Source organism: Neltuma alba, unplaced genomic scaffold (assembly GCF_004799145.2).
Source record: "Neltuma alba isolate B1F8T4 unplaced genomic scaffold, ASM479914v2 tig00010414_pilon, whole genome shotgun sequence".
Taxonomy (NCBI): domain Eukaryota; kingdom Viridiplantae; phylum Streptophyta; class Magnoliopsida; order Fabales; family Fabaceae; genus Neltuma; species Neltuma alba.
In genome coordinates, this window is record NW_021635316.1 from 4,056 (window position 1) to 23,074 (window position 19,019).

A 19,019-nucleotide genomic window follows, 5' to 3' on the forward strand; every position below is an offset into this window, starting at 1 on the left:
GAAAATTTTAAGCATGTGATGGCAGCTAAGTGTCCCCTAGGTGGCAGCTTCACATGCCTAAAATGAGAGGGGAAGAGCATATTACTTGTTCTACAAATACCCCCTAAGTACACTAAAATAGGCAAAAAAAATTGACAAAATAGGAGAAGTGTTGTCCAAGTGTTTTTTTGAGCTTGGGAACTGATCTTAGTGAGTGTATTTGAAAGAGAAACCACCAAGCTTTTTTCCTAATTTTATAAAGTATATCTACAATTCTCTAACTCTAACACTATTAACAAAATATGCTCACATTAAAATCTTAAATGCTGATATTCTATCAAGTATTGATATATTAGTTTAATTTTAAAAATAATTCTCTTTCAGTTGTAAATATAATACTCATTTTATAGTATAATTTATACTACAGAATGGTTATTATATTTAGGAAATGAGTAATTTATAGCATCTTATCATTTGGAGACAAATGATATTAGAGTTAAAAGGAAAGAGTTACTCATCTGGTCCTATTTATAAAACAAAAACACAAAGCTTTTCTTAATCCTATTAATAAGTCATTTCATTAAATTTTTAGTATTAATATACTACCTCTAGTCTTAATTATAAAACCTTGTTTATAGCAAAAAAGGTCTTATAATTAGGACCAGAAGTAGTATTATTTTTGTTATTCATTTATTAGAGTATAGATAGTGATTTTTTTAAAAAAAAGTGTATTTATTAAATACAAATAAAGTTAGAAAGTTATTACTCCTCCAATCCTTAATATAGGACTCATTGAACTAATTTAATTAGATTAAGGAAATTAGGTAAGTTAGTTAATTATAAAAATTATGACACGTTTTTCTAAAATACCATAATCATCTTTCTTAACACCCATCTCTATCTTCTACTTGATTATGGTTGAGGAGTATCTATAGGGGTAATTTAGAGAAAATTGATAAATATAAGAAATGCGTCTTATATTTAGGACCAAAACCAACTCAGTAATTAGGTCCTATATTAAAGAAAAGTTAATGCAATTTAATTTTTTTTAGTCTGTATAAAACACGTTGAAAATGCTTTATAAATAATATAAGAAAAAAAGAGGGAACTAAAACCTTGTAAGTCAGATGAGTAATGTGGATTTTTGCTAATGAATTAACAAAACAGAATATTAAGACCAAGTGGGCACTGTGAGCTGTGATCAATACATATTGATAAGCGTATATACAAAGAGACACTGCGTTGCAAGAATACTATTTTTTAATTCTTTATTCAACGCGCGGGTGGAAACTCACGTGTAAGAAGTACCATCGATACTACTATTAATGAGATCCTAAATGGATGGCTAAAGAAAGAAAAAAATCCCATCAGTACCTTTTTTTCTTTTTTTTTTTTTGGCCAAAAGATCCTACCATAGGATATTGGCTAGCACCAACAAAATAAACTATCTTCTATAAATATATATATATATATTTATATGATTGAAGGAGCATTTTGATAATACTATATGCTACCAAGGATATTTAATATAAGTATTAACTAATTAGATTTAAGTATATGTTTTCAAAATAGATAAAAGATTCGTATAATAAGGACAAAATGTAAAGGAAGACAGAATATTTTAATCTTAAGTTATATTATATCAAGTACGATTTAGATGATCTCTATTCAACTACAATTAGTCTGCTTACTCTTGAATCGTTGCCTTTTGATTTAATTATTTGTTCAGTTTTTAGTAACCTGGAAATAATATCCACCCGGTCTTTTGTACTGCACAGGATCATATATAAACATAGGATAACATTAATTTATATTCCACAATATTCTATAACGTTAAATTTTTGCAAATTTTTTCCCATCAAGCTTTATATCCACATAGTTTAGGCACATGTTCATTACCATTTATAAGCCAACATTCATTCGCATACTTAAAACCATCTCCTCTTCCCACCGACCCATGATATTTTCGATTATATTGGATTCAGATTAGAGCACAATCTCATTTTATTTCCCAAGGTATCTTGTTCATTAGGTTTCTTCAAACCCAATTCATACAGCCGGGCCAGACTAATAATCGAATAAACTGATTTTTTAACTAGTTCGGTCAAGAGTTTTAAATAGGGTTGATTGAATTGAATTTTGCATTTTTTTTTCCGATCTCGTTAAATTTGAAATGATCTTCTTTTGAATTAAAACAAAAAAATACATTTTGTTCATTTCATGCTTTAGCAACAGTATTTTATTAAATTATGTGTGATTTTATACAGGAATATTTCTTTAACTGGTAGATTAATGCTTTTTTATTTGAATATCACTCTTTTCAGTGTGTGCGTGTATATGAATATTTTTATATTTTATTAAATTATATTATGTCAATTACGATTTAGTTGATCTCGATTCAACTATGATTAGTTTACTTACCCTTGAATCACTGTCTTTTAATTTAATTATTGGTACAGTTTTTAGTGACGTGGAAATAATATCCGCCCGGTCTTTTGTATCATGATATGTAGGTAATTAAGTGCATTGCGCTAGTTCAGTGCTTCTTTCGTAATTTTATAAAATATATCTACAATTCTCAATTTCTAACACTGTTAACAAAAAAATGCTAGCATTAAAATCTTAAATGTTGATATTTTATAAAATATTGATATATTAAGTTTAATTTTTAAAATAATTCTCTTTTAATCCTAAATATAAAACTCATTTTATAATATAATTTATACTACAGAATGGTTCTTATATTTAGGGAATGAGTAATTTATAACATCTTATCATTTGGAGACAAATGATATGAGAGTCAAAAGGAAAGAGATACTCCTCTGGTCCTATTTATAAAGCAAAGAGAAAAAGTTTTTCTTAATCCTATTAATACGTTATTTCATTTAAGTTTTTAGTATTAATATACTATCTCTGATTCTAATTATAAAACGTCATTTGTAGTAAACGAGGTTTTATTATTAGAACTGGAGATAGGTATTATTATTTTTTCTTTCATTTATTATAGTGTAGGTAGAAATTTTTTTTAAAAGTCTATATATTAATTACGAGTAAAGCTAGAAAGTTATTATATTTTAATAAAAAGTTAATGTAATTTAATATTTTTCTCAAAATATTAAGACCAAGTTGGCACGTTCACACGTGCCTTGTTCGTGAGTTGTGATCCATGCATAATAATAAGCGTATATACGAAGAGACATTGAGTTGCAAGAATATTATTTTTTTAATTCCTTATTCAACGCGCGAGTTGAAACTCAGGGTAAGAAATACTATCCATACTATTCCCTTTGGTCCTAAATATAAAATCTATTTTATAATGTAATTTACACTATAAAATAGATTTTGTATTTAGGATGGGAGAGTACTATTTAATATGATATTCTAAATGGATGGTGAAAGAAAAAAAAACCCTATCATGTGATCCTATCTAATATGAAATAAATCTCATCGTAATTAAGTGCATTACGCTAACTTAGTGCTTTTTCCCGAATTTTATGTTATGAAGTACATCTACAATTCTTTAACTCTAACGCTAGCAACAAAAAAGTCTAACATTAAAGTCTTGAATGTTGATATTTTATCAAATATTGATATATTAAGTTTAATTTTTAAAATAATTTTTTTCACTTCTAAATATAAGACTCATTTTATAATATAATTTATACTACAGAATAGGTATTACATTTAGGGAATGAATAATTTATAACATCTTATCATTTGGAGACAAATGATATTAGAGTTAAAAAGAAAGATATACTCATCTAGTCATATTTATAAAGTAAAGAGAGGAGGTTTTTCTTAATCCCATTTATAAGTCATTTAATTAAATTTTTAGTATGAATATATTCTTTTGTTCTTCATTTATTATAGTATAGATAGTCATTTTTAAAAAAAAAATGTATATATTAAATATGAGTAAAATTAGAAAGTTATTATATTTTAACGAAGAGTTAATACAATTTAATATTTTATTTAGTCTGTGTAAAACATGTTGAAAATGCTTTATAAATAGTATCAAAAGAAAAGAGGAAACTAAAACCTTATAAGTTAGATGAGTAACGTGGATTTTTGCTAATGAATTAACAAAACAGAATATTAAGACCAAGGTGGCACGTTCACACGTGTCTTGTTCGTGAGTTGCGATCAATACATGATAATAAGCGTATATACAAAGAGATATTCAGTTGTAAGAATATTACTTTTTTAATTCTTTATTCACTGTGCAAACTCACGTGTAAGAAATCCTATCCATACCACTATTTAATATGAGATCCCAAATAGATCCCAAATGGATAGCAAAAGAAAAAAAGAAATTCCTATCATGTGATCCTATATAATATGAAATAAATCTCATCATATGAAATAATATAACACTATACTCCTATGTAATAAAAGATCCTACCAATCTTTTGTTTTTGCCAAAAGATCCTATCATATGATATTTGCTAGCACCAACAAAAGAAATTATCTTATATATAGATATATATGTATGTGTGTATGATTGAAGGAGTATTTTAATCCTATTATATGCTACTTAGGATATTTAATATGAGTATTTAACTAATCAGAGTAAATTAAAAAATTATATACATTAGTTAATTGTAATAATTTAAAAAAGATCTACCAACGAGCAGTTGGTCGAGCTGGTAAGTGCGCTCGCCCCCCGTAAGGATGAGAACGCGTGTTCGAATCCCGGAAAGTGCTCTCGTTGGGAGAGGGGACAACCACCACTGGAAAACCGCAGCACTCCTACCTCTCGAGTCTGGATTAGTCGGTTGCCAATAGTTTCAACGTAGAAAAAATAATATATACGTGTTAACTAAAATGAATAAATATTACTTTTGATCCTAATTATAAGACCTTATTTATAGCCTACAGATGAGAACTTAATATTACAACCAGAGGTGGTACCATCTAACTTATAACTCATTCGCATATACTAAAAAGCTGATTCAATTCGTCGGATTTGTTTTTCCAAATGTATGCTTGGGATCAAAAATTTTTTCCTATAAATGACTTGTAATAAGTAATTGAGTGTTACGTAAGGTAAAGTGAATTAAATTTGTATATTTAAAACTAAAGCTATAGTATTATTTTAATGATGAGTAGCTTCCTCCCTTCCCTCCAAACCCAGCTTCTCAATTCAAACTCCTTTATATTGAACCCATACATCTGCGCAACTCTTCAAAATCCTACCATTCCCGACGCAAAGCATAGTTCAATCTTCGCCAAGGAGCTTATCTGTGAAATCTCGGGCTCTTCCCGTGGTTTCAAAAATGCCATTGAAGGCTGTTACTGCGTCCGCAACGATGGCCGAGAGTACCAAGACGTGTCACGCTGGTGAAGCGAAGGGGTTTGTGGAGGAGATGAGGTTTGTGGCAATGAAATTGCATACCAAGGAGCAGGCTAAGGAGGAAGAAAAGCGTGCCGGTCAGATTGAAGAGCAATCATTGGACAAGTGGGAACCCACAACTGAGGGATATTTGAGGTTTCTCGTGGATAGCAAATTGGTCCATGATACACTGGAGAAGATCATCGATAATGCTTCTTTTCCCGCTTGTGAGTTGCATCTATGAGTTAATTTTGAATGGTTACTGATATCTATTGATGATCTGATTGTTACTACATTGTTAATTTTTTCCCCTCTCATTCTGCAGTATGTTGGCTAACTGTTTGTTTTTATCCTATTTATGATTAGTTCTCTCTTGCATTATGACAGAGCAATAAGGTTATGCAATAAATCCATCTGGAAATTCTTTTCGCCTTTTTTTCAAGCTTCCTTCTGTTATAACTTTGGGATTTCAATATACCACTCCTGCCCTGTTTTGTAAGTGAATGTTATAACTTATGGGGCTTAGTCCATACACACTTCGAGGTTTGCTCTAAAATAATAAGAGTTTAGACAGTTAAAAGAACTATCTGAACCACGTGAAAACCGGCTTACTCTTTCACTCAGCCTATCGAAAACAACTCTGAGTAACAAACCCTTATATTTGAGACTTTTGTTCTTTTCTGTTTCTTCTTTATATTTTCTTGTTTTCGAATAATTATTTCTGTTATTTATATTAGCCATTTCTAGCTTTTGGTGCTTGCATGACTCATAAGTCGGTGTTCCTTGATGTTCATTTACGTGAAGTTTCCCGTACCTTTATCTTATCAGTTCTGCTTGCTGGATGCTGAAATTCTTAGTTTCTTTCTGTAGATTCTGAATTCAGATATACGGGATTGGAAAGATCTGCGAGCTTGGCAAAAGATCTGGAATGGTTCAGGGAGCAAGGTCATACCATTCCGGAACCTTCTTCACCTGGTCTTACTTATGCACAATATCTTATTGAGATATCTGCGAAGGATCCCCAGGCCTTTATTTGCCACTTCTACACCATATACTTTGGCCATTCGGCCGGTGGAAGGATGATTGGGAAGAAGGTAACTGATCATAACTATGAAAATTGTCACTAGTGATTCAAGGTCTATCACGATGCTTTAACAAAAACTAGCTGGTTTAGAAGTCTGTCTTGTGGACTGGCATGTTTATAGTAATACAGTATTATTCAAATGGTTCTTTAGTCCATCTCCTTTAGCATAGTCGTCATGATCATCACTTTGATTTTTTCCCATTAGACATGATTCTGAATATGAAAGGTCGAGGGAGATGAGAAAATGAAGTAGGATAACCGTCTAACCGTCAGTATACAGTCCTTTTTAGAGTCTTGCAGCAAATTTACTATTCATGATCTGTTTTTCTACCTTACCGTGCCAGGTTAACCCAACTGAGTGTGAAAGATTGCAAGAAATTCCCAATTCATCTGTGTTATTAAGAAGGACTTGCTATGCAGCAATAAGAACGGAACTCAACTGTTTTAGGTTTTTATTTCAGTGATTTTATAGTCAATGCTATTTAATCCTTCTATACTCAGGAGTCATCGCATTATTCCATTTTCTTAGTTTTTAGTTCTAATCTGCAGGTAGCTGAGAAGATACTTAACAACAAGGTGTTGGAGTTCTATAAATGGGAAGGTCAGATTTCCCAGCTGTTACAGAACGTGAGGGACAAGTTGAATAAAGTTGCAGAAGTGAGTTTCTTGTATCATGAATCTTTACCTGCTTACCCATAATTAAGTCCTTTGTGACAATTGCAATAGTTTGTTGTTCTATTGTCTATAGATTTCTGTCATGTGTGGAGTTCACTGGGTGACAACCCCAAAAAATAAAAAATAAAAAGACACAGAATGGAGTCTTTAAGTACAAAAGCTGATTTATTTGGCTTCTTAAACTGCAAGGCAATGAAAATTGAATCAGATTGGCTTCCCTAGTTCTTGATTTGGTTTAGTTGGCTCAAAAATCATCTAACAAAACAATTGATAAAGATCGGATCCAATTGCTTAAAAATCAGGGTAATATATTAACATCCAGCCATTTTATTTAAAAATCATCTTAAAAATTTTGAAATCGGAAAGGCTCATATCTTTATGGTTACTTGTTATCAATCTTTTTTTCTTTTTTTTGCAATTAAAATTCCGAAGTGATCCTTGGAAAATATTCTTTTTCTATTTTGCTTTTGTATATTTAATATTATATTATATTTTTAGGCGTCCACACACTACTAATTCATCATATTATGATTATAACGACGACAAAAGTTTTGTATAAGATTTCGATTTATTTTTAAATTATATAAAGTGCCCGTTAATCTTGAACGATGGTTTTCTGTATTTATCATTGTTGTTTGAAAAAAAATTAATAAGTTAGTCTTTGTGAATGTTTTGCTAATATTTAAAAAATTTCAATATCTAACATTTTTCGGTGAAATTGACCATTTTAGGATTAGAAGATTAAAATGGAGTATTGTTGTGAGGTCTCACAAAAGGAATGTAATTATCAAAAAGTCTGAATGATACTCCCTCCGTTTCTTATTATAAGAGACACTTGATGCTTATGTCATGTTCCTATATATAAGAGACACTTACAAGTTGTCTCTACTTTTTTGTGTTGATTTACTACTTTACCCATATTTATTATCTCCAACTCACACTCTCTCTCCCTTCCACTTCTCTTTCTTTTAATAATTTAATTGTTCTCTCTCATGCTCTCTCTCCTTATTAATGAGGGCATTTTTGGAAAAAAATTATACTTTTTATACATTAATTGTTCTTAACTAACTTTAACTGTTTTTTTGATCAACGTACTTCGGTTATTTGTCTCTTATAATAAGGAACGGAGGGAGTATATAAGAAGCTAGAATCTGTTGTCGTTTTTTGCACTGGAGGTTGTTATTACAAGTTGCTAAATTATTGTAGGACTTTTTAATAAATACATTCCTTCCTTTGGACCATATAATGATTTTCTAAAATTAAAAAATATTTTATAAAATTAAGGCATCAGAATAAAATCTCATTTTAAGGTAAAAGGCTAAAAGGAAACCTTTGCGATTAATAAACCATGAACTAGTTGAAATGTTAGCACTTGTTTAGAATGTTTAGTAGTAGTTTCTTAATCGTGAGTTCGTGATTTACGAAATAGGAAATAAATATGTGAGTGAAATTTTGTCTCAATTTATATAAACATGCTCACAACCATTTAATATAAGCAGCGGGAAAAGATGAGTAATTAAGAACGTCTTTTTTATTGCGGTGACATGTGATCAATTTATGTTTAAACCTTGAAGAAAATTTTCTTGGTTGCTTACTTGGTATTCAAGTGGAGATAGTTCAAAAAAAAAAATTGCTCAATGGTTTTTGTTTCAGGGATGGACCAGAGAAGAAAAGAATCATTGTTTGGAAGAAATTGAAAAATCATTCAAGCTTTCACGCGGGGTTCAGGGTCTGATATTAGCATCATGATAATATTTTAGTGCTCTGCTATTTGTGTAATAATATTTGTGATTATTGTTGAAGTGATGGCTAAAGCTTGGAACATTGTGTGACCTTCATACTATGTTATTTTCAATTAATAATGTTGTCATATATTTGTAATTAATTCTGCACGTTTACAGCTCTTTCTTGAATATGTAAACATTATTTTTAATTAACAGAAAATAAATATGTGAGTTCCTATAGCTTCACTTTATTTTTAATTTAGTTCTTGTAGATTTTTTTTTAACTTTTTTATTGGATCCTTATAGTTTTTCTAAATATAAGTATTGATTCTCATGCTCATAATATTTTAATTTATAAGATAAACAACATTAGTTGATGCTGATGTGACTCTCATTTAGCATGCACCTTAATGAACGTTGACCACATGAATAATCTAATTATGATCGAAATCAACTTCATTACATATAGATATATGTATGTGTATATGTGTGTGTGTGTGTAATGATTGTTATGAGTACAATGATTTTTTATTTTTACGTTGATAATAAACAAATTTTTTTAAGCCTCTTTTTTATTTTGTATGTCATGGAAAGTTACATGTCATTTAGCTACCATCCACATCAATGCTAATAAGTGTATTATTAGCATATAGAGACTATTGCTTATAATTGACAAATCTGTAGGAACCCAAAAAAAAAAAAACTACAAATGATTCTCTAATTTGTCAAAAAGCTTTACATAAGCAATAAACTGTTGATTATGGAAATAAACGTCTCACTCTCATAGAAAAGAAAACACAAGTTTAAATTTTTGAAAATACATTTGCTAGGTAAGAATGTTTTGAAATCAATTAGTCTCAAAGTCAAAATCACTTGTAATACATGTGATTAAATTTTAAAAAAAACTTACATAGCAATATACAACCATACAAAAGATTCAACCTGACAGTTAAAGCAAATTAAACATGTCTCGGGGTAAGCAATCTCTTCCTTGTAAATGTAATAAAGCCACATAACCAAAGAATGTTTAGGCAAATTATACTTGAAAAAATCTCAAAAAAAAAAAACACTTGAAATTTTAAAATCCCAAATCAAGAATGATTACAAAAATGTATTGTCATTTATTTATTAAATGTTTTCAATTATTATTAAAATGCAGCAAACAAAACTAATTTAGAATTTTAAAATTCAAATATATTTTTTTTGGGATTCTTCCATTGTACTTTCCTCACAAAAAGAGATCGCTTTTATGAAAATACCATTTACTATTGTGAAAGCCTTGTGCAAATTTACTCCTCAAGTGGATGAATTATAATAAATTCTCAAGGAAATGTTTGTTTTTATTTTCCGTGATTCATTAATGGTATATTTTGTACCTTATTCTTTTTTTTTTAACCATAACGTGTACTCTTATTCTCATTTTAGGAGTTTATAATGAATATAAGGACTCTGTTCAATAAATTAGAGAAGGCTCTGAGAAAAATAAATGAATTATATTCAAGTAAGAACTAATAGATATGATTGTGATGCCTAATAATATTTTTATCAATTCTAATTTCATTCATCATAATATGTACTCAAATTTTTGAACTGGTATAACAAGAATTTTTTGAAATTGCTAATGGCTGGGGGTTAAGAGGATGCATGGTATCCAATAAAAAATTATTTTTTCAACTTTAGTTAGTTTTTTCCTTTTTATAGAAAATTTGAGAAGTGTGAGGTGATCATCAGTGATAGTTCGAGTATACGCTTACACTTTAACTTGGACAATGCAACATTCTATTCTAGATATAAATCTTATCTATAAAAACTCCTAACAAATTATTAAGATAAAATTGTTTTTATGCTTACCTATAACTATATTTTATATTTAATATTATGTATAAAATTATACATATCTATATTATTCGATTGATAATGACACAAGATGTATGCATCGTTACTTCTAATTTTAGGAAATTTTATTAGTATATTGATTTCGTAAATATTTGAAATAAAATTTTTAATGAATAATTAATATTTATAATTCTGTCACTTGTCGCTACCCTTATCATTGTTTTGTTCCGTTTCTATATGGAAGTGCATGTATTTCAAATGAACCTAACATGAGAGCTGGTAGCTCTTATGTGGTTCCGACTCAGCTTTGGAACTGTATTTGGAGAGTACTAAATTGTATTGGTTTGCTCATAAGGAGTGTCTGCAAATTGCAAAAGGATCAGAGCTATTTCTCCTTTCCATTCTGAGTGTGTTGCTTTTAAAGAAGGCACTTTGTTCAGCGATCATTTTTCAGGCTTTGAAATCTTCTTAGAAACTGACTGCGAGGAGCTTTATAAAGCTGTAGATAGGGAGGATATTAATTAATAATATTGGGTAGCAGTGTGTTGATCTAATGACTGAGATTCTTTGCTTCTTAGGAAGAAGGCCCGCTGTTAAAATTGCTTTGGTTTCAAGGCGAAGGAATCATGCTGCTGATTTTGTGGAAAAAGAGGGATGGGTTTGCCATCTCCTATTCATCAAATTTTGAGGGCTGATCTGTGTAATGGGGTGAACAGTCAGTGTCTTGATGGAGGAAACAATTTGGAAATTCGAACAATTATAATAAGGTCCCAAGAAAGAAAAATAATTATTAAAAAGCTTAGTAACAACGTAAGCAGCCCGTAATAACAAGTTTCAGAGTAAAAAATAACAACTTTTGATATTTGTTTTGTAATTATTTTTCTTTTGACCTTATTGTAATTCTCCCTTGAAAATTCATGTGGGAATTGGTTTGCTGTCTGTCAAGTTTTTTATTTTGATCTGTATTCCCCTTCACGTGTACTAGTTCCTCGATTAATAAAGATTATGCTTTGCTAAAAAAAAAATGAACATATTTATATTTTAATAATTAAAAATAAACGGAGTTTAGTTGAAGACAATCTTTAATTATGATTAGTTTCATTACAAGGTCCAAATCCTATTGATAGGGGTTCATATATGACATGCGTGGTGTAAGTTGATATAATAAACTGTGGGTTTATTATTTGTTTGATGCGAGTAATATATTGTATAATCTCATGAATCGTGCTGGCAAAAAAAAAAATCTCATGAATCGTAATATCCATTATACATTAAAATGATAGATAATTTAATCTGGCTTATGATAGGATTGTCCAAGGCCTAAAATTTTATTATTGTTGTAAAACTACAAGAAATAAGGAGAATGAAGAGTAGCAAGAGATAGAGAAGACAATGGCCTTTTCTCATTCACTTTGGTTCAAGGTACAAATACCTCATGTATGCCTTCTATTTATAGGTCTCCAAGCATTGAAGTCCTATACTAAGGTTACAAAAGAATAAAGAACATCATAATAGCATTAACAATGAGAAACTCCTCCCAAGTCATTCATTAGGGAGGTTATGTAGTTTATGACACTTGAAGGTAAGGAATCCTATGAGAATTCTAAGGGTTAGGGGTTATGGACATCCACTCATGCAATATTCATAACACTCCCCCTTGGATGTCCATAATGAGTATTGTGCCTCATTAAAACCTTACTAGGAAAAACCCATTGGGACAAAAACCTAGTGAAGGAAAAAGAGTACACAATATTTACTCCCCCTAATGATAACATCATTTTAAGTCTTTAAGTCTGCGCATTCCAATACCATACACTAACTTCTCAAATGTTCTAGTCGGTAGTGTCTTGGTAAACAAATCAGCAAGATTGTCACATGAGCGAATTTGTTGAACATCTATATCACCACTTTTCAAAAGATCATGAGTGAAAAAGAACTTTGGAGAAATATGTTTTGTTCTGTCTCCTTTGATATATCCTCCATTTAATTGAGCTATGCATGCTGTATTGTCTTCATATAATACTGTTGGAATCTTCTGTTCAAGGGAAAAACCACACATTTTTTGAATATGTTGAGTCACTGACCTCAGCCAAACACATTCTCGACTTGCCTCATGAATTGCAATTATTTCCGCATGATTTGATGAGGTAGCTGATAAAGTTTGTTTTGTTGAACGCCATGAGATAGCTGTACCTCCACAAATAAATAAATATCCTGTTTGAGACTTGCCTTTATGTGGATCTGACAAAAATCCTGCATCTGCATAGGCAATTAATTGTAATTCTGATTCATTAGAGTAAAATAATCCCATATCAATTGTCCCTCGAAGATATCGAAATATATGCTTAATTCCATTCCAATGCCTTCTTGTTGGGGAAGAACTAAATCTTGCCAATAAACTAACAGCAAATGCAATATCAGGTCATGTTGAATTAGCAAGATACATTAATGCACCTATGGCACTAAGATATGGTACTTCAGGACCAAGAAGTTCTTCCTCATCTTCTTGAGGACGAAAAGGATCTTTATCCTTATCCAGTGATCTTACAACCATAGGAGTAGATAATGGATGTGCCTTGTCCATATAAAATCTCTTTAATACTTTTTTAGTATAAGTTCATTGATGGAGGAAAATTCCATTTGCCAAGTGCTCAATTTGCAAGCCAAGGCAAAACTTTGTTCTTCCAAGATCTTTCATTTCAAATTCTTTCTTTAAACAATCAACTGCTTTTTGAAGCTCTTCAGGAGTTCCAATTATATTTAAATCGTCCACATAGACAGCAATTATAACAAACTCTGATCCATTTCTTTTTATAAAAACACATGGGCAAATTGGATCATTTTTATAACCTTCTTTCAACAAATATTCACTAAGTCAGTTATACCACATTCTTCCAGATTGTTTTAATCCATATAAGGATTTATGCAAACGAATTGCATAATTTTCTCGAGAATTCTTACATGCCTCTGGCAATTTAAATCCTTCAGGGATTTTCATATAAATCTCAGTATCTAAAGAACCATATAAATATGCCGTAACAACATCCATTAAACGCATTTCAAGTTTTCTATGGACTGCCAAACTAATTATATATCTTAAAGTGATTGCATCCACCACAGGAGAATATGTCTCTTCATAATCAATACCAGGTCTTTGTGAAAATCCTTGTGCTACAAGCCGTGCTTTATATCTAACAATCTCATTTTTCTCATTTCGTTTGCGCACGAAGACCCATCTGTATCCAACTGGTTTCACACCATTTGGTATATGGACTACAGGTCCAAAAACTTCACGCTTTGAAAGTGAATTTAACTCTGCTTGAATTGCATCTTTCCATTTTGGCCAATCATCTCTATGTCTACATTCTTCAACTGATGTAGGTTCAAGATCCTCATGTTGATTAATTATTTCAACAGCAGCATTATATGAAAAAATATTGTCAACAACTGTGTTCTCTCGGTTCCATCTTTTTCCTATAGTAACATAATTTATCGAGATCTCTTCATTGTTTTCAGGTACCTGAGCCTCCTCTGAGGTCTTTTGATTAGTTATGTTTTGGTCCTCTCCTATAGGACTTGCCTCCTCAATTTGACTATCATGACCATCATGATTATTTGCTCCTTTTTTCTTTCTAGGAGTTTTATCTTTGGAACCAATTGGTCTACCCCGCTTCAGGCGTGGTTTGGTTTCACTTGCACTTTCTAGTTGTCCTGCTGGGACATCAATTCTAATTGGCACATTTTCAGCTGGAATGTGAGATTTAGTAATTCTCTTAGGATCAGTAAATGCATTTGGCAATTGATTTGCAATGTTTTGCAAATGAATTATTCTTTGAACTTCAAGGTCACATTGTTGTGTACGAGGATCTAGATGAGATAATGATAATGCTTTCCATATAATTTCTTTATCCAGCTGCTTATTATCTCCCCCTAATATTGGAAAAATTGTCTCATCAAAATGACAATCGTCAAAACGTGCTGTAAACAAATCTCCTGTTAATGGTTCTAAATACTTAATTATAGAAGGAGATTCATAGCCAACATATATCCCTAACCTTCTTTGAGGTCCCATCTTTGGGCATTGTGGTGGAGCAATAGGGACAAATACCGCACATCCAAAAATTCTAAGATGGGAAATATTTGGCTCTCGACCAAAAGTCAATTGTAACAAGGAGAATTCATGATAACTTGTTGGCCTGATGCGTATAATTGCTGCTGCATGTAGAATTGCATGTCCCCAAGCTGAAATAGGAAGTTTTGTTCTCAAGAGCATTGGTCTAGCAATCAATTGGAGGCGTTTAATGAATGACTCTGTTAGGCCATTTTGAGTGTGGACATAAGCAACAGATTTTTCTACTGTTATTCCAGTTGCCATGCAATAATCATTAAAAACTTGAGATGAAAACTCACTAGCGTTATCAAGATGAATTGTCTTAATTGCATGGTCTGGAAACTGTGCTCTTAATCGAATTATTTGAGCAAGTAATCTAGCAAATGCTAAATTACGTGTTGATAACAAACACACATGGGACCATCTTGTAAATGCATCTATTAAAACCATAAAATATTTGAATGGTCCACATGGTGGATGGATAGGTCCACATATATCTCCTTGGATACGCTCTAGAAATGCAGGAGACTCAACTCCTATTTTTGTCAATGAAGGCCTTATAATTAATTTGCCTTGAGAACAAGCAGCACATGAAAATTCTTTAAATTGAAGAATCTTCTGGCTCTTCAATGGGTGTCCATGTGAATTTTCAATAATTCTTCGCATCATAGTTGATCCGGGATGGCCTAACTGATCATGCCAAACAATAAATGTATCTTTATCAGTAAACTTCTGGTTTACTGTAGCATTTGTTTCAACTGTACTAATATTTGTATAGTACAAACCAGAAGATAATGTCGGTAATTTTTCCATGACATATTTTTCTCCATTTCTTACCATTATAACATGCAGATATTCAATGTTCTTCTCATTTATAGTCTCAACATGATATCCATTTTGGCGGATATCTGTAAAACTTAATAAATTTCTTTGAGACTTAGAGGAATATAAAGCATCATTAATAACAAATTTTGTTCCTCTGGGTAATATTATAATTACTCTTCTGGAGCCTTCAATTAGTTTTGTATTACCCGCTATAGTATTGATGCTTGCACTATTTATCGTAAGATGAGAAAAATATTTTCTATCTTTGAGTATGGTGTGTGTTGTAGCACTATCTATTAGGCATATATCTTCTTTCTTGTGCCCAACAAAAGGAAGAGAAATATCCATATTCTTCACCAAAAGAAAAAAAAACATTCATTAACATAAATTCGAAGTACATCATGATTAATAATACTCTTAAAAGAAGAGAAATAATAAACATAAACTAAATTAAAAAGCATAAATAAAGCAAACTAAAATTATCCAAATTCTTCTAATCATGATTCTCAAAGAAATCAGCCACATCCAAATGTGCCATAGCATCAAGGCCATTAACATCATCTAGCTCATTGATATCATCATTTTTGCATGCAAAATTTGCCTCCACATCATCACTTTGAAAAGTCAAATTTGCTTCCACATTATTTGAACTTCTTTTTATAGAGGCCTGATAAAGTTTTGCTAGATGCTCAGGCGTACGACAGGTACGTGACCAATGTCCTTTCATGCCACACCGATAATATTGATTTTCAACAACTCTTGAAGGGCCATTCTTATCTTTTTTCTGCCCATCACCAAGTTTCTTCTTTTGGTGGGTATTTGGGTTATAACTATTACTTCCCCTACCATAATAATGGTAATTTGTGCGTCCCCTACCACGACCACTGTCTCGGCCACGGCCACGACCGCGTCCACGTATGTGATGATTATTGCGTACAGTCACATTCGCTTCAGGGAATGGAGCTGATCCAGTGGGATGGATCTCATAATTTTTCATTAATAGCTCGTTATTTTGTTCAGCCACAAGAAGACATGAGATCAATTCAGAATATTTCTTAAAACCTTTTTCACGATATTGCTGCTGCAGGAGCACATTTGAAGCATGAAAAGTTGAAAAATATTTTTTCTAATAAGTCCTCATCTGATATTTTCTCACCACATAATTTCAATTGAGAACTTATTTTGAAAACTGCTGAATTATATTTAGTCACAGATTTAAAATCTTGGAGCCTCAAATGCATCCATTCATAACGAGCTTTAGGCAAAATTACCGTTTTTTGATGATCATACCTTTTTTTTAAATTATTCCACAATTCTAACGGGTCTTTCACCGTCAGGTATTCAGGTTTCAACCCTTCATGCAAATGGTGGCGTAGGAAAATCATGGCCTTAGCCTTGTCTTGGCTAGTTGCTTCATTTCCGGGTAAAATAGTACTTCCTAGACCTTTGGCATCTAGGTGGATTTCAGCATCTAAGACCCAAGACAAATAATTTTTTCCAGTGATATCAAGAGCCGTAAACTCGAGTTTGGTAAGATTGGCCATGGATCAAACTAAAATGATAATAACAAAAATTAGAATTATAATAAAATTGATACTCACTAAAACATAATAAATAAAATATTAGGATTCAAAAGTCACCCATAAATAAACTATTCCTTTAAAATTATAAACAAAAATAAATGAATAAATAAACAATAACAAATAAACATATATGAGAATAAAAAAAAAGATAAACAACACAAATAATTAGTTACAATAATAATATAGAGACAATGTATATAAATATATATATATAGGGGGAAGGGGGGAAAAGCAATAATATAAATAAATATATAAATATTGCAATAGACTAACTAATGTATAATAACAATTTAAATTAAAAACAAAGATAATGCTACAGTGAAATAAATGAAATAAATATAAATTTATAAATAATGAAGCTATCATTATATAAATCACATTATATAATCACATATAATATTATTAGGCCTTATTATAAATAAAATATATAAACAACATAAATAAATACAATAAAAATAATGATAGAAAAAAAAAGAATATAAACAGTGTAAATTATATATATGTATATGAGAGTTAGTACAATATAGATAAAACAACAGTAAATTATATATATATATGTATGTATGTATGTATGTGTATGAGGATTAGTGCAATATAGATAAAACAACATGGACATTATAAATTATGTGTATATGAGAGTTAGTACAACACAGATAAAATAATGTAAAACACCATAGATACCAAATGGAGATGATACATAAATTACATCAATTATTTAAAACAAACATAATATTTTACAATATGATAACAAAATAAAATGACTTAAAATAAAAACAGAATGTTAACATAATATAAAGCACAAAAAATAAAATAACATAATGTTAACATAAAAAATAAAAATAAAAATATATAACATAATAAAAAAAATTAAAATGTAAAGAAAAGAACAATAGGGTAACATTATATAATATAAAACATGATAATTAAGAAAGGAGATAATATAAAGTTAATATATAGTCAATACATAGATATATATTATGATGATTGAATAAGGAGATAATTAGACGATGAGAAGAGTGCATCATCTTACAAAGGGTTTATACCTCAAATTTTCAAAGCAAGGTCGTGCTGATAACGTGTTGTAAAACTACAAGAAATAAGGAGAATGAAGAGTAGCAAGAGATAAAGAAGACAATGGCCTTTTCTCATTCACTTTGGTTCAAGGTACAAATACCTCATGTATGCCTTCTATTTATAGGTCTCCAAGCATTGAAGTCCTATACTAAGGTTACAAAAGAATAAAGAACATCATAATAGCATTAACAATGAGAAACTCCTCCCAAGTCATTCATTAGGGAGGTTATGTAGTTTATGACACTTGAAGGTAAGGAATCCTATGAGAATTCTAAGGGTTAGGGGTTATGGACATCCACTCATGCAATATTCATAACAATTATATAATTATTATCTTTGGTGGGTAATATAATATCTATTCTCAAAGTAATTGATTTCCCATCCCTCTAACACCTATTTCCTCTTACATACTCCATCCTGTTAAAAATATAAGATAAACGTTATCTATTCATGTTTATCAAGAAATTAGTTAAAGTTAATTTAAAACAATAGATATTTAAGGTATGTATTTTTGTTCCCAAATATACCCTTATTAATGAAAAGAATAAATAAAAGTTATAATAAATAAATTAAAGAGGAAAGAAAACATATGGGTAAAATTATAAAAAAAAAAAACTCCTTAAATGCTTAGACAAAAACAAATATTATCTTATTAAAAAAAATCAGGGTACTCCAATAAAATTTATCCTATATTTTTAGCCTACCATTTTTGACATACAAATTGCACTAGTCAAATATCGTTACCCACCATGACAATTTCAGTTGTCATCACTATTACTGATCATTATTATCATCA

The 19,019-nt window shown here is 30.5% G+C and overlaps 2 protein-coding genes across 2 annotated transcripts; one reads left to right on the forward strand and one right to left on the reverse strand.

Annotated features, from left to right (window-relative positions):
• Positions 1-5,255: 5,255 nt before the first annotated feature.
• On the forward strand, positions 5,256-8,819 carry LOC114756481 (heme oxygenase 1, chloroplastic-like). The gene is made up of 4 exons (XM_028945432.1): positions 5,256-5,538; positions 6,182-6,405; positions 6,945-7,052; positions 8,724-8,819. Exons 1-4 carry the CDS (start codon positions 5,256-5,258, stop codon positions 8,817-8,819), a joined length of 711 nt encoding a protein of 236 aa, XP_028801265.1.
• A 7,240-nt stretch (positions 8,820-16,059) lies between these two features.
• Positions 16,060-17,110, reverse strand: LOC114756482 (uncharacterized). Its single transcript, XM_028945434.1, has 2 exons — positions 16,838-17,110; positions 16,060-16,647 (listed from the first exon to the last, which is right to left on the reverse strand). Exons 1-2 carry the CDS (start codon positions 17,108-17,110, stop codon positions 16,060-16,062), a joined length of 861 nt encoding a protein of 286 aa, XP_028801267.1.
• Between the last annotated feature and the right edge of the window lie 1,909 nt (positions 17,111-19,019).

Coding starts and splice junctions, on each gene's coding strand:
- LOC114756481 (XM_028945432.1), top strand. CDS start 5,256: ATGCCATTGAAGGCTGTTACTGCGTCCGCAACGATGGCCGAGAGTACC. Junction 5,539..6,181: donor TAATGCTTCTTTTCCCGCTT/GTGAGTTGCATC, acceptor TTCTTTCTGTAG/ATTCTGAATTCAGATATACG. Junction 7,053..8,723: donor AGTTGAATAAAGTTGCAGAA/GTGAGTTTCTTG, acceptor TTTTTGTTTCAG/GGATGGACCAGAGAAGAAAA.
- LOC114756482 (XM_028945434.1), bottom strand. CDS start 17,110: ATGGCCAATCTTACCAAACTCGAGTTTACGGCTCTTGATATCACTGGA. Junction 16,648..16,837: donor GGTATGATCATCAAAAAACG/GTAATTTTGCCT, acceptor GTGCTCCTGCAG/CAGCAATATCGTGAAAAAGG.